This window comes from Electrona antarctica (genome assembly GCF_951216825.1).
Source record: "Electrona antarctica genome assembly, chromosome: 3".
Taxonomy (NCBI): Eukaryota; Metazoa; Chordata; class Actinopteri; order Myctophiformes; family Myctophidae; genus Electrona; species Electrona antarctica.
The window spans coordinates 60,582,698-60,600,266 of NC_136808.1; the positions used below are offsets into that span (position 1 = coordinate 60,582,698).

The 17,569-nt window shown below is 43.5% G+C and overlaps 1 protein-coding gene across 4 annotated transcripts in view; it reads right to left on the minus strand.

Moving 5' to 3' along the window:
• Positions 1-17,569, minus strand: part of brsk2b (BR serine/threonine kinase 2b) — a 141,518-nt gene that overhangs the window by 34,529 nt on the left and 89,420 nt on the right. For all 4 annotated transcript variants that reach the window (XM_079497559.1, XM_079497560.1, XM_079497558.1 and 1 more), the window contains exons 3-10: positions 17,480-17,565; positions 10,790-10,930; positions 9,036-9,152; positions 5,430-5,463; positions 4,870-4,938; positions 2,054-2,200; positions 1,480-1,511; positions 595-759 (exon numbers count right to left, since the gene is read on the minus strand). In XM_079497559.1, coding sequence (XP_079353685.1) covers positions 595-759; positions 1,480-1,511; positions 2,054-2,200; positions 4,870-4,938; positions 5,430-5,463; positions 9,036-9,152; positions 10,790-10,930; positions 17,480-17,565 — 791 coding nt within the window. The remainder of the gene's footprint in view (positions 1-594; positions 760-1,479; positions 1,512-2,053; positions 2,201-4,869; positions 4,939-5,429; positions 5,464-9,035; positions 9,153-10,789; positions 10,931-17,479; positions 17,566-17,569) is intronic.

The window sequence follows — 17,569 nt, forward strand, 5'->3', positions numbered from 1 at the left end:
AGTGTTTTTTTCCCCTTATTTCATATTTAACCTGTCCCCCCACCCCCCCCCCCCCCCCCCACACCTTACCTCCTTGGGTCTCCATCTCATGTACAGCAGGTGTTGATTTCGTCGACTAAAACTAAGATGAAAAATGTCCGTCGACTACCTTTTTCCACTGACGAAAACTACATGGAAACTAAATGAAAACTAAGCTATGATGACTAAAATTAAGACTAAACATACTGACAATTTCGTCAACAAATAAAAACTAGACTAAAATGTTAGGAAGGGACTAGTGGATCCAGTATAAGTCATTTTACAATTAGTTGCATGCTGAAAATAGCCGATCTACAAGCTCACAACGCGCCGCAAAACAGCCATTACGACGGCATCAAGGCCCGCCAAAACACATTTCAGTCGACTAAATCAACCGTAGATTTAGTCGACTGAAATCTCATGACATTTAGTCGACTAAAACTAGACTAAACACTAAAACATTCCGGGTGACTAAAATGTGACTAAAAACTAAATTCAAACTATTCAATGACTGAAACTAAAAATCTAATTTTGCTGCCAAAAACAACCCCGTCATGTACAGTACTGTATACGTACTCTTCAGCCAGCAGGTCTTTGGTGAGTTTGTCCTTGTCTCGGAAGCAGCCCAGGGAGTGCATGCTCTCCAGGACGTCCGGGTCAATGTCCTCCACCGCGGCCAGCATCTTGATGGCCACCTTCCTGGGAACGGGCTGCTCCGGTTCAGGCTCGTTCTTCCCAGCTCTGGGAAAACCACAACAAAACCACATGCATTAATTACACTTGGATCCAGTAATAATGTAATTTGACCTCAAACTAATTGCAAAAAAACCCCAAACTCAGCTGATTTTGTATCTAAATTTTTAAAGCAAAAGGAAATCTAGAAAATATTTGCCTTATATAGGATGTCTATGGTGGCCACACTGTACAGGCCATTTTCTAAACTGTCCCCTCAGACAATTCCAGGCAACCTTTTTTCTGTTATGCAGGATATATTGAAGATACAAAATCAGCTGAGTTTGGGTTTTTTTGCAATTAGTTTGAGGTTGATCCTGTATTTTCCATAGATTTCCTGTACTAATAATTGTAGGAGTTGAGGCATTACGTTTAGTTGGTTTATCAGAAGCTTGTAGATCATTTTCACAATGTTGTGCCTCTTTCTTATATTATTTGACAATAATAGCCCATGTTTGACAAGTAAAAAGTATAAAACATGTGCGGTTGGGGAAAGAGAGAGAGAGGGGGGAAAGAAAGCTGGTCGAAGAAAGGGGAGGGGCTCCATTCAACAATGTCTATAGGGTTTAATAATAAGTGGTTTTCATAAAGCTAAACACACAAACATAATTATACAAATGCATCAACATACAGTACAGATACACCACACTCGTGCGTGCGTGCGTGCGTGCGTGCGTGCGTGCGTGCGTGCGTGCGTGCGTGCGTGCGTGCGTGCGTGCGTGCACTTACAGGTACCACGTATGCTTCTGGATTTGCTCTAGCTGTAGGAGGACATGGAAGAGAAGAACATTAGCATAATGATCTCTTCATTCATTCCTGACGGTATTAATGTTCAGCTGCAGATTAGTGTGGAACATGAATTAAGAAGCAGGACTCGGCTATGGTTGTAATACAGATTTATGTGGAATAATATTAACCAGGATAATGTCGCTGGTGCAGCTAATGATACTGACAGTTTGGTACATTTCTCAAACAGTATATGAATTAGCCCTTAGAATGCTAGTGCATCATGGAGTCAGCACAGTTGTGCGGTGAGGTTGTGTACCAGTGTTGATAGTGAGGTTGTGTACCAGTGTACCAAATTTTGTACACATTTTGAACTTGTGAAATGGGACATTCTGCAATATGAGTACTTTTACTTTTAGTACTTTAAGTACATTTTGATGCCGATACTTTTGTACTTTTACTCAAGTACATTTTCAATTCCGTACTTTTACTTGTAACGAAGTAGTTCTACATTGCAGTATTGGTACTTTTACTTAAGTAAAACAATCGAGTACTTTTTCCACCACTGTGTACCCACCGTGAGTCTCTTGGTGGCGTCCACCTCGATCATGCCCCGCAGCAGGTTCTGGCAGTCTGGGGGGATGAAGTGAGGCATGTGGAACACGCCCAACTTCACCTTCTCCAGAAGGTTCCTCAGGTTGTCGTCGTCGAACGGCAGGGCGCCCTGGAGAGACAGTCAGTCAGTGGTACACTAGACTGGGGTCCACCTATGCTTTCTATGGCATAGGCAGCTCCCGGCAGGATCCGCCGGGAGAATCTAGACGCAGCTGCGCGACATGAGACTAATTCATTAGAGCGACAGAGAGAGAGGAGTGTGTGTGTGTGTGTGTGTGTGTGTGTGTGTGTGTGTGTGTGTGCGTGTGTGTGTGTGTGTGTGTGTGTGTGTGTGTGTACGTGTGTGCGTGTATGTAACAAAGGTGCAGACGATCAGAAATCAGCAGAGAGTGATCGATGTTCGTGCTACTCTATGCCGAATTGAAGTGGACTCGGCCCCAGACTTTTTTCTTTCTCCCTGGAAATAAAAACGTCTGGGTTTCCGAGGCTACTAGTGCAGTGGTCCGGGGACCCCTTGAGGGAGTTCTAGGGGGTCCCCATCAAAATGATAGTTTGGAACCAAATGGACCCTTGTGGGTCTGTACAAATGGTCTGTACAAATGGAACCAAATGGACCCTAACGGGCAGTGGCGTGCACAGATAGACACTAGGGGGTGCTAGAGCACCACCTGCCCTTGCCCTCTGGACAGCAATGTGCCCTTTTCTTGTACAGTGTACAGTATGTGTCCATTTGGACACATACTAAATCCCCAAATTACGGATTTATTGCCTCTGACGCAAGATAGAGCCCATAGTCCTTCCTTTGCCACATACCATTAAACTTAACTTACTCCAAGAAAGTTAAAGAAACTTTCACAACAGCAAAAGGTTAATCTCTGTAAGGAAACCTTCGCAATACATGGAACGGTATGGTGGATGCATCTCTCCTGATATAATTAGTGCGATGGTAAGAATTAAAACAAAATATAACAAATTAAAAACCTTAAAATGTATCACTTGCCATACATTTTCCAGGGCCTGAAAATTGCCTTTTGAAATTGAATGACTTTTTTCAGGTTTAAAGACCATGGCATTTAATATTAGTGCGCTACATTAGAGAGTGTGGAGAGTGGTGGCCCGACCACATTCAACGCAGGTCACACGGGGCACCCCAGAGATTGGGTGGAACAATAGTTTGGTTTAGTGAAAAAAATGTATCCACGAAAATGCCAAACGGATCAGTCCGCCCTCGTTTCAACCAGGCTATACAATGACACCGTCATGCTTTTGTGCAGATGTAAATGCCCTGTCAGGTGTTCCCGCTAAGATAATGTGGATCTGACATTCTGAAAGATCCGTCATAGACGACACTGCGAGCCCCTCTCCGCCCCCAGTTGGGTGTCAGAGGAGCCAGACGACACTGCGAGCCCCTCTCCGCCCCCAGCTGGGGAGTTGGGGTGTCATGGTATAACCCATTTACACCTGAGATCAGATTCTGAAAATGTCATATAAATCATGACATTTTTCTGAAAAACCTATGTTTCTATATCAGTGGTGCTCAACCTTTTTCATGTCGAGGACCGCCAGAATTATCTGTATTTGGCCACGGACCCCCATCTGAAAATGTGTTGTTCCAGGCACCCCCCCAGAAGCAAAGATTCGACTTAAAAACGTTCGCTCTGAAAGAAAATATATTCAAGGATGTGCGCCACATTTTCACGATTTTTCAAAAATAGCAGATCTACAAGCTGGTAGCGCGGCACTCGGTGCCGCGCTACAAGCTTGTAGATCTGCTATTTTGCAATAGCTAAAGTATAACCTAATGCTTAAAACACCAAAAGGGGGTTCCCGTTCAGAATGGGATAATGACTGATAGGACGTCTCATTGGAAAGGACCACGTCTCAGAGACAGAACAGATGGCTGTTGACACGGTGTGAAGAAGAGTAATAACTAAAAAAAGCTGAAGTAGGAAGATCTATCTTCACATGATGGCTGGGCGATGCGCTCAATCTTAATAAAGAGGGAAAGACAAGTCTGGAGTCTTGTGTCTCTGTCATGTGTCAGCCTGAACGGTGTACATGATGGTGCAACTGAGCGGCTCAGAGTAATATACTCTATGGGAGCAGCAATTTGTTTGGAAAGCATGCCACAGATGACTGGTTGGCTGGCTGGAAAAACAAACGACTACATATATTAGTACAATTGATTACAGTTTAGTTTAGACTTAACTTTTTTTTTCTTTTTTTTATTGCATGTACCTTTTTTGTATCAAGCACCATCTTTCAGATCGTACATTTTGTGTTATTTTGAGATTAGTATTGTTTAATTTGTTTCAAATGAATTTCTTTCAAAAATAATACATGCAAGGTGACGCTACGCTAGAGCATTAGTTCTCAACCTTCTCAGGCCACCATCCCCCAAAATGATCATATTTGAACTGTCGATCCTCCACAATGACGTTGTGAAAATGTGTCTTATATTATTTGACAATTTGGGACAACTATTATTTATTTGACAATTTATTTAGGTATTAAAAAGGTATTAAAAGTCCTTAAATCTGGGGACCCCTCAAAACCATGTGGGGACTCCCGACCTGCAGGTTGCGAACCACCATGGGGTCACCAAAGTATAGCGTAGGCGCCATCGTCCCAGGATTGACGGATGGATGCACAGACATACAGACATGAATGAATTAAAGCCCAGTGAAAAATAGATAGCTATATTTTCATGATTTTCACATTTGGAGTTGCAGTCTTAGCAGTTCATACTTGAGCTGAACATTAGGCGCCGTCACTCACCACTAAAAGTGCAAACAGGATAACTCCGCAGCTCCAGGCATCGGCTTTTCTTCCGTCATACTTCTCTCCCTGGGCCAGGCAGAGAGAGAGAGAGAGAGAGAGAGAGAGAGAGAGAGAGAGAGAGAGAGAGAGAGAGAGAGAGAGAGAGAGAGAGACAGAGACAGAGACAGAGAGAGAGAGAGAGACAGAGAGAGAGAGAGAGAGAGAGAGAGACAGAGAGAGACAGGAAGACAAGATGAGACTCCATAGTCCATACTCACTAACCCATTATAAGTACCGAGTACATTCATTCACTCCTGCACAATCATGTCCATATAAACTTATGAAACACAGTGACTTCACATTCGGAACATTGTGCCTCACTTAAGATGACGTTACACGTGATGACAGCCAAGTGCACCGCTACTCACTGAATACAGAGCCGAGAGCGGAGTCACATTAACAGACTGCCACTCTGGAGAATGTGGTTGGAGGCACCATTATGAAACAAAAAGTGGAGCAGAGAGAGAGGAGAGAGAGAGAGAGAGAGAGCAAGAGAGATAAAGAGAGGGTGCACTTACCCTGATGACCTCTGGGCAGGCATAGTGTGGAGATCTGTGAACAGAGAATTTATACCGTGAGACAAGACACATGACACAACACATGCTAACGTGCGCACGCACGCACACACACACACACATAATAATATGTTGCATAAAATGATGTATTGTGCAAATCTATTGGGCTCACAATATGCCCGGCTTAGCGTCTTCGTCATCGCAATAATCAAGCAGTGTGAAAATACATGTAGCCTAAAGTGACTAATGGATCCATTTTGTTTTGTGCGTTTTATGAAGACCCGAGAGAAGCATGACTGGAGCACGCCGCTGCATCCTGGCGTCCTCACAGGGCTGCAAACACAACCCTGTGTAAAGTAACTAAGTACTTTTACTGAAGTACTGTACTTATCCCATTTTGTATGTTTCTATGTCAGTCGTTCTTCGATTTTTCAAAAATAGCAGACCTACAAGCTCATAGCGCGCCACTCGGTGGCGCGCTATGAGCTTGTAGATCTGCTATTTTTCAATAGCTAAAGCATAACATAATGCTAACACCAAAAATGGTACAATTTTGAGGTATTTGTACTTTACTTGAGCATTTCCAATTTCCAGTACTTTTACTCCACTACATCTCAAGGGCCAACATTTTTACTTTTACTCCACTACAATTATTTGAAAACTTTAGTTACTAGTTACTTCGGAGATTTTAATTTTGATTAGAAAACATACATTAACCACTTCAACCCTATACATTTCGGCCATTTGAAAATAGCCGATCTACAAGCTCACAATGCGTCGCAACGCGTCTATTCTCAATAGACTTTGTACACATTTTGAACTTGTGAAAATGGGACATTCTGCAATATGAGTACTTTTACCTTTAGGACTTTAAGTACATTTTGATGCCGACACTTTTGTACTTTTACTCACGTAAATTTTTCAATTCCGTACTTTTACTTGTAACGAAGTAGTTCTAAATTGCAGTATTGGTACTTTTACTTAAGTAAAACAATTGAGTACTTTTTCCACCACTGGTAAACATGCGTCCTCGCAGTGCTGCAAACACAACCCTGTGTAAACACGCACTCCATCATTGCCAGCGTTGTATTTAATTATGCTAATATTATGCAAACGCGGATCAATTTGCACTAGTCAAACATAGCTGTGTCAGAGCACTGCTAACTGCGAACTAATTATACCAGAACATGGTTTTCACGCCATCGCCAGGGGCAAGGTGTCCACAGTCGTGCCTGAGTGACATTTAATACATTCTGTTAGACGGAAGGTTGCGTAAAAGGGCAGTGTTACAGTAGCTGATACTTGGCGCGGGGGCGGGGTATTTTTTTGCGATTTCATCTAATGCGGTCGCCTAATTAAAACAATTCACATCATTGAGATAAGAGAGGACAATAGTGGAATAGACACTTCCAAAAGACCCAGGGATTTTTTTGCAGTGACAACACAGCCTTTGTTCTTTGCCCTCTATGTGAAGACCTATTGTGCTTTTGTACAGTGTTTTGGCCAGCGTTGAAGTACTTCTGATTGTCTCTGTTGTTTACGTCTCAAATTCTGCACCATTTCCATGCAACCCACGCGGCCCTGTGCTAGTAGGCTAGCCCGTTTTGGGCGGGAACCCCTTTTGGTGTTAGCACTATGTTATGCTTTAGCTATTGAAAAATAGCAGATCTACAAGCTCATAGCGCGCCACCGAGTGGCGCGCTATGAGCTTGTAGGTCTGCTATTTTTTGAAAAATCCAAGAACGACTGACATAGAAACATAGCTTTTTCAGAAAACTGTCAGGATGTAGAAGACATTTTTAGAATCTGATCTCAGGTCAAAATGGGTTAACTCGTTATCAGACAAACACTGACAGACACGGTTTAGTGGAATATTTCCATATTATATATTATATATTTGTTTTGTTTTATTATTATTTGTTGCATTCAGAAACGTTTCATGTACTGTATGACAATCTGGCAACAAAAGAAACACTTTATGAAATACATTGATGATGTAGTATTTACTACGCAATTTCACTCTAAATGCGATTATTGAAGGACAGAGTGAGCACCTTTAGGGCCGATTCATACTCCTATATGAACCGACCGAATAAAAGTCGGTCCGGCTCTGTAGAGCCTACGTCATTTGAGGTTCGGGGGGGCGGGTACAGTCCTAAAGTCGGCTCTTCGGTGCTACTGAAGATTTCTGACGAGCCGAAATCATTTCGGCACTACAGCGCCGAAACAGCGGTAAAATAGGAGTATGAATCGGCCCTTAGTCGTAGGCTCACCTTCCCTCCGAGAATGAACACAGAGCGGTATAGACTCTCCTTTCTGCCAACCGCCATCAGACTATACAACACATAAGAACTTTCCCCCCCAATGCTTATGGTCCTGTGTCTGAATATATGAACCTTTATTTAGGATACCCCCCCCTTGAGATCTGATGTATCATCTCGTTTCCGAGAGGGTCCAGAAGTCTTTGTTCTTGTTGTGATTATGTCCAGTTGTGTCCAATGTGTTTTTTCTGTCTGTCTGTTGTTTATTTTTACATTTTACATTACGCTGCTGTAACGTATCAATTTCCCTGCGGGAATAATAAAGTACATCTCATCTCATCTCATTCCTGGTTTGGGTGCAGTCTAGGGCCTGACTCACACCTTTACAACAGACTGATGTATAGCTGATGCATGAGATGTATAGCTGATGCAAGCTCACAATGCATTTCCAATGTGAGTCACATGGTTTGACACAACATTTGTGTTGTATGAGGGGGGGGGGGGGGGGGGGGGCAGTCGAAACACAGCCGAAAGCCGTACAACATAAATGTTGTGTCAAACCATGTGACTTCCATTGGAAATGCATTGGGGCAAGATGTAAACAAACCCTTTCATATACATCTAGCATGCATCAATGTTGTATGCTAGATGCGAAGGTGTGAGTCGCCCCTAGGGCAGATTCACACTTGGTCCGTTTGATTCAAACTGTTCCTGATTGGTCCCCGTTGGCCATGATTTACACTGGCCTTGATTCTTCCACACCCGACACTTCATTCAACTGTATTCAATGCTTTCACATTCACCCATTCACACAGATGGCGGCGGAAACCATGCAAGGCACCAACCAGCACATCAGGAGCAATTTGGGGTTCAGTGTCTTGCTCAGGGACACTTCGACACTAACTCTGGGGGAGCCCGGGTTCGAACTGGCAACCTTGCGGTTACCAGATCTAAAAGCTCAAGATCAGCTATTTCCGGGGCGCAACACTAGCTAAGAGTGCTCTTTAGCTAGTGGAGACGCAGGTGTAACGACATGGATTTCTAAACATAATTTGTTCAACGCAAAATACTGTGTTCAAGTTCAGGAGACTTCGGGAAAAAAAGCAATTCTCCTGAATGCTGCCTTCTGGCATGGCATGGAACGGAGAGGAGTGGCATTTTGCATTTCTTTCACCATGTAGTAAATGCTGCATTGGTGGTCTGGAGAGGGCAGTTGTTTTACAGACGGGTAAAAGGGCAGGGTGCTGAAGCCCCCTTTGATGTCTATGTGTGTCCCTGAACTCACCCACAGCTGGTCTCCAGTAGACTGTCCCCGACCTGCAGTGTCTATGTGTGTCCCTGAACTCACCCACAGCTGGTCTCCAGTAGACTGTCCCCGACCTGCAGTGACGCCATGCCAAAGTCTGCTATCCTGATGTTGTTCTTCTCGTCCAGCAGCAGGTTCTCTGGCTTCAGATCTCTGTGGCTGTAGAGGTGAACAAAGAGAAGGAGAGGACACATGAAACAGAAGACCAGTGTTGTTCTTCTGGTCCAGCAGCAGGTTCTCTGGCTTCAGATCTCTGTGGCTGTAGAGGTGAACAAAGAGAAGGAGAGGACACATGAAACAGAAGACCAGTGTTGTTGTTCTCGTCCAGCAGCAGGTTCTCTGGCTTCAGATCTCTGTGGCTGTAGAGGTGAACAAAGAGAAGTGACGCGTTGTGAGCTTCCAGATCGGCTATTTTCAGCAAGTGTAAAATCAGTCATTACGACGGCATCAAGGCCCACCAAAATACATTTTAGGCGACTAAATCAACTGTACATTTAGTCGACTAAAATCGTATTATATTTAGTCGACTAAAACTAGACTAAACACTAAAACATTCCAGGTGACTAAAACTAAATGAAAACTATTCAAGAGACGGTGTTGCCTGGAACAACAACAGGTCTGCTACAGGTCTGCTCAAGAGGGGCGCAACAACGCAAGCTAAACCGAATCCAGGTCTGAGTTAACCTGACTCCGCCAGATCAGCAGCAGCTAGAAGCTAGAAGCTGCTGCTAGAAGCTGCTAGAAGCTGCTGCTGATTGGCCAGGCCGTTTTGTGGCCGGGCATCAAGTCTGCCTGAGAGTTCCCAGATGGGAGCAGGAGGGGGGAACCCAGTGTACTCTCTGCTGCCCCATCTGGCGGAGTCAGGTTAGGTCTGAGTCACAGGCAAACAAATTCACGGGACCGCACTCACGTAAATACGCTTGCGAGCAAAAACGCAGGTCTCATTGAAAATGAACTATAGGCACGTTTTATCGCTCCCCGTTTGCAAAACTAAAATCTAAATTTGCTGCCAAAAACAACACTAATAATAATCAGGGATGCCTTCATCTTTCAAATTGCTTTTCTTTGTATAAAGCAATCTCTGATGGCCTTCAAATGAAAGGAAGTGCTTGGCTATTAGGAGGTGTTGTTGTCTTGACTTGTTGTCAAATCTCTAATGGACTAGATCTGCAATCAACAGCTCCTCCAGAGTCATTAGATGCTGACAATGCACTCTGTCAAAATCAGGACACAGTTTGTCACTGCTGTGTGCGCGATAAACACTGAAACCATCTGGTCCTCATTCATGTTTACTATGAGACTCTCTGAGAGAGAACCAATGGGGCTGTAAGCATGATATATGTGTGAGAGGCTTATATTGTGATGATACCGTACCGTTCACATAGCGCTACATCTTTCACTTCGGAGTGTAATGGTATGGGGTAGCAGTACTGCAGTGTTGATTTCGTCGACCAAAACTATGACGAAAAATGTTCGTCGACTACGTTTTTTTCACTGACGAAAACTAAATGGAAACTAAGCTATGATGACTAAAACTATTATGTTGACAATTTCGTCAACGAATAAAAACTAGACTAAAATGTTAGGAAGGTACTAGTGGACAAGAGATCCAGTATAAGTCATTTTACACGTGGTTGCATGCTGAAAATAGACGATCTACAAGCTCGTCGCAGCGCGAGGCGTTGTGGGCTTGTAGATCGGCTATTTTCAGCAAGTCATTACGACGGCATCAAGGCCCACCAACACACTGTACATTTTGTTCGACTATGGAGTGACTGAATGTGTGTGTGACTGACCATATGGAGTGACTGTGGCAGAAGTCCAGGGCGGAGATGATCTGTCGGAAGAACTTCCTGGCCTCTTTGGGCGTTAGCCTGCCTTTCTTCACCAGGTAGTCGAACAGCTCGCCCCCTGACACGTGCTCCAGCACCAGGTACCTGCAAGGAAGGAAGCAGAGAAAACAAATCACTTCAAAGGATGCATGCAACTTATTATTTCACCTCATTACACACAGGACAGCCTGGTTGAATGCTTGATTCCAGTGTTGTTTTTGGCAGCACAATTTTGATTTTAGTTTTAGTCATAGTCTCTTGAATAGTTTTAATTTTGGTTTTAGTCACATTTTAGTCACCTGGAATGTTTTAGTGTTAGTCTAGTTTTCATGAGATTTTAGTCGACTAAATCTACAGTTGATTTAGTCGAACAAAATGTATTTTGGCGGGCCTTGATGCCGTCGTAGACTTTTTTTCCCACTTCCAGCCGTAGATCTGCTATTTTCAGCATGCAACCAATTGTAAAATTACTTATAGTGGATCTCTTGTCCACTAGTCCCTTCCTAACATTTTAGTCTAGTTTTTAGCTGTTGACAAAATTGTCAGTATATTTAGTCTTAGTTTTAGTCATCATGGCTTAGTTTTCATGTAGTTTCCATTTAGTTTCCGTCAGTGGAAAAAGGTAGTCGACGAACATTTTTCATCTTAGCTTTAGTCGACGAAAACAACACTGCTGGATAAGCTCAATAGCAGACCGTTATTTTTGTCTAATCAAAGGCTCAGAGCACCTGCCGCGCTCCTTGGTTTTGTACCGTATCCAACACGGCAGCCACGAGAAACAGATTTACAGGCAGCTAAACGTTGCTCTCAAGAATGTCTGTGAAAACATTTGAAGCGAGGAGGACAATGCAGGAACCAAACATGTATTCCGTTTGATCAATACTTCCTGCTGGTCATTGTTGAGAAACAAACCCTGAGAGGGTGATTAAATCCCGACACGGAGCAGAGGGATTTAATCAATCAATGATTAAGCAATGAACCCTTGTTAAATAATTGTATTCATTTATTGTATATATATTCCCTTGCTTAATCATTTCATTCATTTGACTTTTTCCCCCTTTTTAAATGTTTACTAACTATGCCATAGTACAACAATTAATCTGCTGATATTACACTTTTCCAAACCAGAATAAAGCCACTTGATCTTCCCCAGTGTTCTCAGACATTGAAGTAAAGGATACATACAAGTGAATTTGGGAAAACATTTAAACACAGATAACATTAGATTAACCCATTCTGGGCGGGAACCCCTTTTGGTGTTTTAAGCATTATGTTATACTTTAGCCATTGAAAAATAGCAGATCTACAAGCTCATAGCGCGCCACCGAGTGGCGCGCTACGAGCTTGTAGGTCTGCTATTTTTGAAAAATCGTGAAAATGTGGCGCAAATCTTTGAATATATATATTCTTTCAGAGCCAAAGTTGTTAACTCAAATCTTTGCTTCTGGGGGAGGGTGGGTCCCTGGAACAACATATCTTCAGTTGGGGGTCGGCGGCCAATTACAGATAATCTTGGGGGTCCTTGACATGAAAATGTTTGAGAACCACTGACATAGAAACATAGAGGTTTTCAGAAAACTGTCAGGATTTTGAAGACATGTGTAGAATCGTTCCCAAGACAAAATGGATGAATGTATCTCTCCGTCCGCTTCTGCAGGGCATTAACTGTAGGCGTTGCAGGTTTTGATCATTCCAGTTCATAGAGAAAACGACCATGGTGTATTATATATATATATATATATATATATGCCTGCAGTATAGGCTACCCGTGGTCAAAAAGCTTGCCTCCATCTACCCAATCCATTCGTCTTGCAGACAGCACTGATCCCATGGCTTTAAAGGCAAACTGACTTTTCTGGATTTCCACCCCCTCGTCTTCCCCTTTCCCCACTTCCTGATTTATTCGCAGATTAAGGGGTCTGCTCAAGCGTTTACCTGTCAGAGCTATTTAAATTAGAGCCGCGTTTCGCATATGATTTGTGAGTGTGGTATATTCCGCTTCGCCCCCACTCCCCCTTCGTTGCAATATTAGGAAAACAAATTCCCGCTCTCCGCGCGTCGGCGGCAGTGCCTTGATCAATTATTGAACAGCACATTAAGCTGTGCCACTGGGGCACGGGCTACTGCGTGGATTAATGAACACAATAAAACATGGCTATACATTAAAGCTCCATGCTAGGGAGGAAGGGACTCAGGAATGAAACATTACATGCTATGATCAAGTTCCCAGCAAAGAGATGATGACTCTGTGGTGTAACAACAAACCACGAGTCCACGACTGCATCTCTAATTGTTCTACATGGTTGTCAGTGTGTTGCGGACACTGACAACCAGACACTGTGGTGAGGACGATATGTAAACACTGTGGTGAGGACGATATGTAAACACTGTGGTGAGGACACTGTGGTGAGGACGATATGTAAACACTGTGGTGAGGACGATATGTAAACACTGTGGTGAGGACGATATGTAGACACTGTGGTGAGGACGATATGTAAACACTGTGGTGAGGACGATATGTAAACACTGTGGTGAGGACGATATGTAAACACTGTGGTGAGGACGATATGTAAACACTGTGGTGAGGACGATATGTAAACACTGTGGTGAGGACGATATGTAAACACTGTGGTGAGGACGATATGTAAACACTGTGGTGAGGACGATATGTAAACACTGTGGTGAGGACGATATGTAAACACTGTGGTGAGGACGGTATGTAAACACTGTGGTGAGGACGATATGTAAACACTGTGGTGAGGACGATATGTAAACACTGTGGTGAGGACGATATGTAAACACTGTGGTGAGGACGATATGTAAACACTGTGGTGAGGACGATATGTAAACACTGTGGTGAGGACGATATGTAAACACTGTGGTGAGGACGATATGTAAACACTGTGGTGAGGACGGTATGTAAACACTGTGGTGAGGACGATATGTAAACACTGTGGTGAGGACGATATGTAAACACTGTGGTGAGGACGATATGTAAACACTGTGGTGAGGACGATATGTAAACACTGTGGTGAGGACGATATGTAAACACTGTGGTGAGGACGATATGTAAACACTGTGGTGAGGACGATATGTAAACACTGTGGTGAGGACGATATGTAAACACTGTGGTGAGGACGATATGTAAACACTGTGGTGAGGACGATATGTAAACACTGTGGTGAGGACGATATGTAAACACTGTGGTGAGGACGATATGTAAACACTGTGGTGAGGACACTGTGGTGAGGACGATATGTAAACACTGTGGTGAGGACGATATGTAAACACTGTGGTGAGGACACTGTGGTGAGGACGATATGTAAACACTGTGGTGAGGACGATATGTAGACACTGTGGTGAGGACGATATGTAAACACTGTGGTGAGGACGATATGTAAACACTGTGGTGAGGACGATATGTAAACACTGTGGTGAGGACGATATGTAAACACTGTGGTGAGGACGATATGTAAACACTGTGGTGAGGACGATATGTAAACACTGTGGTGAGGACGATATGTAAACACTGTGGTGAGGACGATATGTAAACACTGTGGTGAGGACGATATGTAAACACTGTGGTGAGGACGGTATGTAAACACTGTGGTGAGGACGATATGTAAACACTGTGGTGAGGACGATATGTAAACACTGTGGTGAGGACGATATGTAAACACTGTGGTGAGGACGATATGTAAACACTGTGGTGAGGACGATATGTAAACACTGTGGTGAGGACGATATGTAAACACTGTGGTGAGGACGATATGTAAACACTGTGGTGAGGACGATATGTAAACACTGTGGTGAGGACGATATGTAAACAGTTCTACATGGTTGTCAGTGTGTTGCGGACACTGTGGTGAGGACGATATGTAAACAGTGTGGTGAGGACGGTATGTAAACACTGTGGTGAGGACGATATGTAAACACTGTGGTGAGGACGATATGTAAACACTGTGGTGAGGACGATATGTAAACACTGTGGTGAGGACGATATGTAAACACTGTGGTGAGGACGATATGTAAACACTGTGGTGAGGACGATATGTAAACACTGTGGTGAGGACGATATGTAAACACTGTGGTGAGGACGATATGTAAACACTGTGGTGAGGACGATATGTAGACACTGTGGTGAGGACGATATGTAAACACTGTGGTGAGGACGATATGTAAACACTGTGGTGAGGACGATATGTAAACACTGTGGTGAGGACGATATGTAAACACTGTGGTGAGGACGATATGTAAACACTGTGGTGAGGACGATATGTAAACACTGTGGTGAGGACGATATGTAAACACTGTGGTGAGGACGATATGTAAACAGTTCTACATGGTTGTCAGTGTGTTGCGGACACTGTGGTGAGGACGATATGTAAACACTGTGGTGAGGACGATATGTAAACACTGTGGTGAGGACGATATGTAGACACTGTGGTGAGGACGATATGTAAACACTGTGGTGAGGACACTGTGGTGAGGACGATATGTAAACAGTTGAGACCTTTTCATTTGTAGTGTTACCACTAAATGTGTGTTGAATTGTTAAAATATGGCGTAAAAACATGCTTTTGACTATGTGATCACTTGTACAGGTCCCCTCTGCTCAAAAACTTATCCTACTATAAATGTGCCACATCTGTGTGTGTGCGTGTGTGTGTGTGTGTGTGTGTGTGTGTGTGTGTGTGTGTGTGTGTGTGTGTGTGTGTGTGTGTGTGTGTGTGTGTGTGTGTGTGTGTGTGTGTGTCTGCGTGTGTGTATGTTTGTAATGCACGTAACTCGTGAACCGTCTGCCCCACCGACTTCAAATTCGACACACGCGTTCCACACCCCCGCAGGGAGTGCAGTGCCCGGCCTCGAGTCGGTCGGACCCACGGTTCTCCAGAACCACCACAAAAGGCTCTGGTCAGGCTCTGCCAGTGGGCCTAATCAGACCCCTCACCTGTGCAATTTCCAGCCTCTGCCTCAGCCAATTGATTGCCATGGCAACCCCACACCTGCCAATTGATTACTTAACCATTCCACTTTTCACAGTCGGTTTGCACTCTTCACACACAGGCAGACAGACAGATACAGAGATCTCCATGTGGGACACAGACAGACAGTTAACATGGGTGCTATGGCAAGTTGACAACGGGTATTATTAGGTTCCCACGTTGCATCGTTCCCAAGTAGGCCGGTAGTTGACAGACACGTACAGGTCTAGTTTTATAAAAGCAGCACTCTGTAACTTTCCTATACTCCGGATTTGACACGAGATTGCTGCTTGTTTCCTCGCTGTGTGTTATTTCATGACTTACTTTAGCCTCTGGCTCCATCGGAAATACATTTTATATGAGAAAATAATCATAACAGACTTCACCTTAGTAATTCAGGTAACCTGTAATTTTTTCACAGGTCGTTTCGAGCAATCTGATTGGTTGAAACAGCCTAATCAACTTCTCCCAGAGCGCAGCAAACTCGGTGGCTAGGCTAGCTAGTTTCTTGGGACATTTGTGGCCTGCGATTTTCTTAGTTTTAAGGGTAACTGTTGTATAATTGCAATATTACACTCGAGGGGGTGGTTTAACGTCAATAATGCACTCCTGCGATGCTGCAGGAACGAGACCGCAGGGCGAGTTCCGAAATTGCATTAATGACGTTAAACCATCCCTCTCGTGTAATATTGCTTAAGTAAAGCATTCAAACAGCAACCTCAGTAGACTCTCTTTGGAGTCTGGACACGCAGAGGAAATAGCAGGTTCTAAGCTCTTTGGATAGAGTAAAATAGCAGGTTCTAAGCTCTTTGGATAGAGTAATAGCAGGTTCTAAGCTCTTTGGATAGAGTAATAGCAGGTTCTAAGCTCTTTGGATAGAGTAATAGCAGGTTCTAAGCTCTTTGGATAGAGTAATAGCAGGTTCTAAGCTCTTTGGATAGAGTAATAGCAGGTTCTAAGCTCTTTGGATAGAGTAATAGCAGGTTCTAAGCTCTTTGGATAGAGTAATAGCAGGTTCTAAGCTCTTTGGATAGAGTAATAGCAGGTTCTAAGCTCTTTGGATAGAGTAATAGCAGGTTCTAAGCTCTTTGGATAGAGTAATAGCAGGTTCTACTCTTTGGATAGAGTAATAGCAGGTTCTAAGCTCTTTGGATAGAGTAATAGCAGGTTCTAAGCTCTTTGGATAGAGTAATAGCAGGTTCTAAGCTCTTTGGATAGAGTAATAGCAGGTTCTAAGCTCTTTGGATAGAGTAATAGCAGGTTCTAAGCTCTTTGGATAGAGTAATAGCAGGTTCTAAGCTCTTTGGATAGAGTAATAGCAGGTTCTAAGCTCTTTGGATAGAGTAATAGCAGGTTCTAAGCTCTTTGGATAGAGTAATAGCAGGTTCTAAGCTCTTTGGATAGAGTAATAGCAGGTTCTAAGCTCTTTGGATAGAGTAATAGCAGGTTCTAAGCTCTTTGGATAGAGTAATAGCAGGTTCTAAGCTCTTTGGATAGAGTAATAGCAGGTTCTAAGCTCTTTGGATAGAGTAATAGCAGGTTCTAAGCTCTTTGGATAGAGTAATAGCAGGTTCTAAGCTCTTTGGATAGAGTAATAGCAGGTTCTAAGCTCTTTGGATAGAGTAATAGCAGGTTCTAAGCTCTTTGGATAGAGTAACTCATGACTTACAGGTACTTCTTATTTTCATAGACATCATGCAGCTTCAAGACGTGGGGATGTTCTATGAGTTTCAGGATGGCAATCTCTCGCTCCACCTGT